Here is an 8100-nt window from a genome sequence, read left to right on the forward strand (position 1 = left end):
TCAGTGGAACCCAAAGTGCCAACATCACCATTGTTGAAGCAGTGCGGGATCCTCCTGATAGAGAACAGAACAAAAGGCAGCCAAGATCCAAAGAAGAGCTTTGAATGTCCTTTAAGAAGCCTGGAGAAATATTCCTGAAGACTACTTACAGACATTACAAGAAAGCTTGCCTATGGGAGTTCAGACTGTTGAAGAATAAAGGTGGTGATATCAAATATTCACTTTCAGGCTCAATAAAATTTCTCCCTTTTTGCCTTGTACACTATAATTCCATGTATGTTTGCAAGTTTCAATAAATTGCTGCACCTAGTTTACATTTTCCTAGCAAAGTATTTTTAAAAATGAGGGGTGGCTCAAACCTTTGCACAATACTTTAAGAGTTCTGCAGGTCAGAATCACTGAGGCCAGTGTGTTTTCTGAAAAAAACATTAGAAATGATTTAATGCCTTTGCTGTAATCATTTTAACTGCAGGGGTCTATAAAGAGTATCTGCACCTTCTGACTTGGTTATTGAAAAAAGGTCTGCATCCTATTTCTCTTTTACTCGCTGACATAGTTTCACTTTATCATTTTGGGTCATTAAATGTGGACTGATGTGAAAATGCAGATTTTTTTTATATTAAATCTATTAAAAAAAAATCACAAAAAAAATGTTACACAAAGGGTATTTTATACAGCCACCATTAAAACATTAACTTCCATCACAGTATGGTTAAACAAACATGAAAAAAAGAATTTAAAGTTATGTATATTTAATAAGAAACTTTCAAAAGAAACAGAGTCTTCATGCTCATGGTACGAATTCACCACCGAAAAGGTTCATGGCCTCTCTAGCAGTGAAACTGTAATGCATATGCCTGCCAGCAGAGTGTGGAAAGATAAAGGTTTTTTTGTAATTAACACCACATGATACTTCATCTCCATTCTCTTTTCCTCCCCTGCGACGGGAAACTGATAGTATTCAATAAGTGAAAGTAATATGACCTAAGTGAAGAGAGTGAACTGACCTATAAAGGCGACTTGGCAGGGGGGCAAGAGAGAAGAAGAAAATGCTGCCTTTCTGATGCCTTGGAACAGAGGAGTGGAAAATGAAGAGTGAGTTACATAACGGATGGACTGAGGTGACTTTCGTGAGGAACAAACATGTTCAAGCACACAGGGAAGCCGTTCACTCTGATATAAATCTGAGTTTTAACTGCAGCTGCTTTTATTTAGTCTGAATAAGTAGTGAGAGTATTAAAGTAGGACGATCACAGATACCTTTAGTGAGACTGAGCAGTGTGAAGTATTGGTTTTATGGTCACGTCACTGCACTTATTTGCAAAGCTTCCTGAACGTGGTAAAAAAAAGAAAAGAAAAAGAAACTAAATACATGCCTTTGAGCGTAGGCCATTAGCAACCACATACACACACATGCAGTGTAGAGATTGCACCAACTGACTGTAACTTTCCATTTAGTCTGGCTTTCTATTTTTTTTCCAGAGGGTCAGCTCCAGCCGAGCTGCTTTTTGGTGAAAATATTCCTGCTTTACTCATTTTAATTTGTGTACCAGATCTGCACATAACACTAATGTAAGGACAACAAGTCCAGCTACTTTTTCTGCACATAAACATTAATGTCCTCCTTATTTTACAGCACTGTGTAGCAGAGACAGATCCGGTACAGCTCTAATGGGTGGAGTCAGGCACATGTCAGGAGCATGAATCACTGCTGGTTTGTGTTTGTGTGGTTGCCCACATGCCATTGTGTGTGTTTGTGTGCATGTGTGAGTCATACAGTGTGTGGGTGTACCCTTTAAGAGGAGGCTTTCCCTCTCAGTTTGACAACAGTCTCTCCTAGGACCAAGCTGGTGACACAGACGCGATCTCTCTTCACCTAGGGCTCTAAGGTGAGTAGTGATGGGAAGCGGGGTGTGAGGGGAGTGAGTTTTGAGGAAGGAAATAAAAGGAAATGGTTCCATTCAGTCTAGATACAGAGCGTTATTCTTGAATGATACAACGAAAAAGACAGATTGAAGAAGCACCGTTAAGGTTGATCTAATATGGGAAAAGTATTCGCTACAACTTTAGTAAGTAGCTCTAAGGATTTTTTAACGGTGACACAGTTGACGTTTCTTCCATTTGTGTGTGCAAACATTAAACTTATACTGCATGCAGTTTTTAATGCCATTCTGTTTTTACGTGTAGGTTCAACCATGGCACGTCTCGACCAGGTCATTCCAAACATTGTGGATATATTTATGCAGTATGCTGATGATGGTGAAGGCAAAAAATGCCAGCTAAACAAAGACGAGCTCCAGAAAATGTTGGAGGAACAAATTCAAAGCCCCGAGCTGAAGGTAAACAACTGAACTTCGTTTGTATGAGACATCTATTAATAGAGAAATACAAAGCTTTTCTGTTCATGAGCTTCATTGTGTTAACTGTATGAATGTATTCTACAGGATCAAATTAATGCAGATGATATTGAGGAAGCCATGCAGTTGCTGGACAAAAACCATGATGGCGAGGTCAACTTCCGTGAATTTTGCCGGTGTATTTGTGTCCTTGCCAAATGCTACTACCAGAAAAAGAGAGGCAGGGGTGGGAAGAGAGGCAAGGGGAAAGATGACAAAGACGAGTGCGATCAAGAAGTCTGAGGCAGCTACAAATATTAATATTCATTTTGTAGCGTTATGTTTAAAAACGTCTGGTACATGTGATGGATACAGTACATGTATATCTGCAGGCTACTGGGTTTTGACCATTGAGCTTTCTCTGTGTTTGAGTGTGCATAATTTCCAGATTTGTCATCATCATCTGTATAAACTTGATTTCAAAAACATTTCCATCGCATACTGAAAATAAATAAAACCTGTTAAGTCTGAACTGGCCTTATTCATCTATGCATGCAATTACCTCATGTGTAGTGTCTGGGTGTTCAGTGTCATTGCAGGAAAGCATTGGCTCATCACACTTTAAACAGATATCCCTCACTTTGTTCTTCAGTCACATGTCACTGTCAGTCAGTCCTGTTTGTCTGTATTCTTCTTTTTTTATGTATTTGTTTCAAAACAGCTGTATTAAACCATGAATGTGTCATGACATCAGACATCGCGAAGAATGATCAGAATTTAAATCCCAAATTTTTAGCTTCATCTTGATGAAAAAAATTTCTTAGTACTAGTATTTACTATAAACAGAGCAAGTGAAATTGGAGGGCTATTTTTATGCTATTTCTCAATAGATTAATCCGTAAAGTATTTGACAGAGCTGCATCTCTTTTACCCTGCCATACATTAAGTTAAGTTACAAGTTTGAACAGCTCTCGTGACAAAGCTGTACAGTGAAAACAGGTTAAGCAGGACTCCTGTGTTCAAAAGCCTCACGCAATATAACTGACAACAGGAGTAGGATATCAAACGTCCACGGTAAGCAGAAATATTTTAGTCACTGAAATAAAGTTTATTTAATCTATCCATTCCCCCTGTTTGCTGCCAGGTGGAGCAAGTGTACTGTGTATGTTTGATAGATACAAGCATCCGCCACCACTTTTAGTCATGCAAGCAACATCAAAGTTAAAACATGCATTAATTTCTGGATCAATTTAAGTACTCTATTTGCATATACTTGTTTGAAATATAAACTTTGCCTCAAATTATAATTGCCCACATGCGGTCTTACACATTAAAGCATGGATATCATACGTTTGGTCCAAAGGCATTAAAATGAAAGAGGCTAGCCAGAGAATATAAATGTCATGCTGATTTCGTGTGTGAATGTAATTAATTGGCACAAAACTTGCCTAGAGCAAACCTTAACATCCTGCACATCCTGCTATCTATCTATCTAAAGACAACCCAAGTAGTTTTTAAGTGAAGATTTCATTTATAAAATTAATTACCTCCCCTAAACCCCTGGTAAAATAATGACTTAACTGTTATTAACCACATTTTTTTGAAAGATGAGCTCAATTTCACTTGCAACACCCAGGCCCGTTTACTGCCAGACCTGTTAAGAAATCACTTAAACATAATCTGTTTGATGAAGCGAAGTAGGCTAAAAGATTTCAAAAAGCAACAAAACATGCCATAATCTAAAGAAACTAAAGCACAGATGGGAAACAAAGACTGACATTGATCAGTCAGGAAAGGGTTATGAAGCCATTTCTGAGGCTCTGGGACTCCAGTGAATGATGGTGAGATCCATTATCTCCTTGAGAAAACTCAGAACAGTAGCAGACCCTTCCCAGGATCAGCCCATCTCATGAAATAACTCCAAGAGCAGATGAGCGACTTATCCAGAAGGTCACAAAAGAACCGAAGAACTGTAGCCTTCACTCACCTCATTTAGGATCAAAGTTTTTTATGATTCTGTTTTTTAAAAAAATTTATTTCAGTTGTTACAGATGGGACAGACATGACTGGGGGATAGGAAAGGAAGAAAGAAAGAAAGAAAGCGAGGGAGGGAGGGAAAGAAAAACAGAAGGGAAGAGGGACAGTGAGAAAGGGCACTTAAAAAATTCACCTGGATCACCTGTTGAGAGAAGAAAAAAGACAAAAGAGAAAACAAGCAAAAAAGAGAGCAACATAATAAACACAACACCATTGCAATAATCTAGCTAAGTGTAAATAACAGTAAATACTAAATATTGAATGTTATTGTGCAGCACACAAGACCGACAGCACACAATGTGCTTTGAGGTAGCAGCCAAGAAAGGTGTAGTTTGTGTCTGTGAACATCCGTGTGCACCCGTGTGCACGCTTGTATTCAAAAGGTTTCTCCATGTAACGATCTGCTTGAGGGTGTGGGGAGCCATAGCCCCACGCCCCAGGGCATGAAGCAGGCATAGAGGAGATCCAGGCCCCAGACATCCAGAGGCCAACAGAGTGTGAGAGCTCAAGGAGGACCGTTGGATGGGCAACTGCTCTCTACCAAAAAATCCTGAAGGTGAATGTCCAGCCATCAATTCAATGCCCCGAAACGCAAGCTCACTTGCATCATACAGCAGGGAAATAATCTGAAACACACTAGGAGGTCCACCTCTGAATCGCTGAAAAAGATAAAAGGAAGGTTTTGAAGCTACCTAATTAGTCCAAGTCCAAAATTAAATCTGAATGAAAAGCATTGGTATGACCTTAAACTGGCCACTCACGCTTGAAAACCTTCAAATGTGCCTGAAATGAACATTACCCCAAAGTAAAGTGGGCCAAAATGCCTCCACAGTAATGTAAAAGACACATTGTCAGTTATCACAAATCCTTAATTGCAGTCATCATCAGGTTTCACAAAGAGCCTGGTAGGGTGGGTTGGCTTTTTTCCCATAATAAATTAAATCATCATTTAAAAACTGCATTTTGTATTTTCTCAGGACATCTTTGCCTAATATTACTATAATTTTTTGATTATATGCAATCACAGCAATATGTACATCAGATTCCCCTTTGATTCTGAGATTGGTAATAAAGGAAAACAAAGGAAAATGTTTTTGACAATAGGTTATGCATGCATAAAGTACTGCTGCTAATATCATCCAAAGTGCTGGTAGAAACTCATATCCATCCAAGATATAAGGTGCACTTGTTCCACCTGGAAGAAGTAAAGAGATTGCATGCATAAAGTAATATCTGCAGGCAGTCAATACAGCTGGCTGCTGGCAGATTTTTAAATCAATCAGATATACACAGCACACTTGCTCCACCTGGAAGAGAGTAAGGAGAATGCAGTCAAATTATCATATCGGCAGGAATGCCTTCTACAGTATGTCACTCCTCTCTGTTTGAGTCCATTCACACCGCCACGGTTCACTGTAAAATAACTAAACTATGAACTCGGTCACATGCATTCTGGCCTTACACTTCATCTGCTGCCAATTTATATTGAATTTGTGTCTTTTACATCACTGTGGAGGCAACCTTTGTGGAAGTTAAGAGGTTAAGGATCCAGTTATAAGCTTACATATATCTCACTGTTATTTACTGTTCTATAGAAAGGCATTCAAACACTAACATAATATTTAAAATATAACCACTGGATGCCTCCCTGATTAATGAGCTAAGAAATTACCCCCCTGCGTTGCAGGTGTTGAAAAGCCAGACCATGTTTCCAAAAGCGATTTTATGCATTACATAAGCTGTTGTACAAATCAGGTTCTTTCATGATTTGTTCTTTGTGTAGAGATAAAACAAGAGAGTAAATGTCACAGCATTTATTTTGATTTGTTAATTGTCACTTCAGACAACGAACATCAGTTATACTCAAACACGGCGTATACATAATATTATGTTTAATCTCAAGAGTTGTAAATTCCTTGTTAAATGAAGGAGAAATAAATAAAAAAGTAAAATGTTGAATAAACGTGTGATTAATCATTGTGTATTAGACCCAAATGTTCCAGTTAAAAGCATAAAATATTTGACAGACCTGGCTTAGCTGTTGTGAAGCACTCACTTTCTCATTGTACAGATTGCATATGTACAGCTGAAGGGTTTATCTCACAGAGCCATAAATCATAAACTTTGTGAATTCAAACACAATATCAGAATATTGATCCAACGTGTTAAAAAGCCATCCGCCTTTCACTATCGTGTCCCAATTAAAGAAAGAAAAGGTTATATTGTTAGACATCAGATTTATATTTTTTTTGTGCCATTCACAGCTTTTTGTGATGCCACTGCATTTTGTCTACTTGAGACTCACTGTAGAGCATTTCAGTCATTTCTAGATTGGTTAAAGTGTTTTTGTCTTCAGCAGCCTGGAGCATAAGCACTGAACTTAGCCTTGAGAAACCGACCTGCCTCAGCTACACTTGGATGATTTGTTCAAAATGTTAGATTGGTGTGATGGACACATTCTTCTGTGAAGCTGCATTTAAACATTTCTCTAATAGTCTGATTCAGCTCTGCTTCCTTCAGGACACACACTGGAAATCTTTGATACCTTGTGTGATACCTCTTTAAAAAAGAAACACATCTGTCTAGCAGAGGATGATCTGTTCTGTCACTACACTTTACACGCTGTCATACTGAGTCCCTTTAATGTCCTCTGACATGTACTGTGCTTGTCTTTTTACTAAATTTAGTCAGCTATTTCTATTCTGGTACAGTTTGCTTTATAGAGCTATTTTAATACATGAAGCCACTTATTATATTCAGCTGTTTCACTTTATGTACTATTCATTTATTTTCACTTTTATTGTAGTATCTAGTTAGTGAGCTCTTTATTGCAGCACATTCATTTTTTTACAGGTGAAATACACTAATATATCGTAAGACCTATTTAAACAGTTGGAGGTTGACAGAATTACAACAAATTGTGAACAAATAAAAATCTTAGCGAGTAGTGGCCTGGCTGTGATAGAGGAGGATGTGCTGTGGAGTAAGGAGGAGAAAGGAGAATAGAGGATGCAAAAGGGTGCAGGTGATGGATGATGCAGCATATAAACTGGTTCAAAGGAAGGTCAAAGAAACAGGAGCGACAGGACAGAAGCAGTGATTCCCCAAGATGTCTTTTTTATTAATTTATTATTATTAGTTTATTATTACTGTATTTAACCAGGAAAGATCTAATGAGATTTTTTTAAGCGTATTTACAAGGGTAACCTGGATAAAAACAGCACTAAAATACACCACTCATAAAATGTTATGAATTATAAAACATCAGTGATCTCCAACATATATAAACAAAAGAAAAGTCCAACAACAAGTTCAGCAGTGTAATTATTCAGCCCCCTCAGTCAATACTTTGTAGAACCACCTTTTACTGCAATTACAGCTGCCAGTCTTTTAGGGTATGTCTCTACCAGCTTTGTACATCTAGAGACTGAAATTCTTGCCCATTCTTCTTTGCAAAACTGCTCCAGCTCAGCCAGATTAGATGGGCAGCAGTTTTCAGATCTTGCCACAGATCTGAAAAAGTTGCAGACTATGTTTATATAAAACGTGTGTATACTTACTGCATTTGATGTATTTTAACCATATGTAATACAGATGTTACAGAATGTATCACGTGTAATTGATTGTTGTTGATTTTGCCACCCCATTTTCCATCCTAATCTCATGAAACCCTAAATAAATTTCTCTAGATCCGCCCCTGTGTAGTGTTTGAAAGGTGCTATATAAA

General features: G+C 38.0%; 1 protein-coding gene across 1 annotated transcript; it reads left to right on the plus strand.

Annotated features, from left to right (window-relative positions):
• The first annotated feature begins 1760 nt into the window (after window positions 1–1760).
• On the plus strand, window positions 1761–2868 carry s100w (S100 calcium binding protein W). Its single transcript, XM_084944311.1, has 3 exons — window positions 1761–1889; window positions 2188–2339; window positions 2445–2868. The coding sequence occupies exons 2-3, from the start codon at window positions 2196–2198 to the stop codon at window positions 2637–2639; spliced, it is 339 nt and encodes a 112-aa protein (XP_084800437.1). The 5' UTR covers window positions 1761–1889; window positions 2188–2195; the 3' UTR covers window positions 2640–2868.
• The last annotated feature ends 5232 nt before the right edge of the window (window positions 2869–8100 follow it).

Source organism: Perissodus microlepis, chromosome 11, assembly GCF_051167445.1.
Source record: "Perissodus microlepis isolate ML-2025 ecotype Zambia chromosome 11, ASM5116744v1, whole genome shotgun sequence".
Lineage (NCBI taxonomy): Eukaryota > Metazoa > Chordata > Actinopteri > Cichliformes > Cichlidae > Perissodus > Perissodus microlepis.

Coding starts and splice junctions, on each gene's coding strand:
- s100w (XM_084944311.1), top strand. CDS start 2,196: ATGGCACGTCTCGACCAGGTCATTCCAAACATTGTGGATATATTTATG. Junction 2,340..2,444: donor TTCAAAGCCCCGAGCTGAAG/GTAAACAACTGA, acceptor TGTATTCTACAG/GATCAAATTAATGCAGATGA.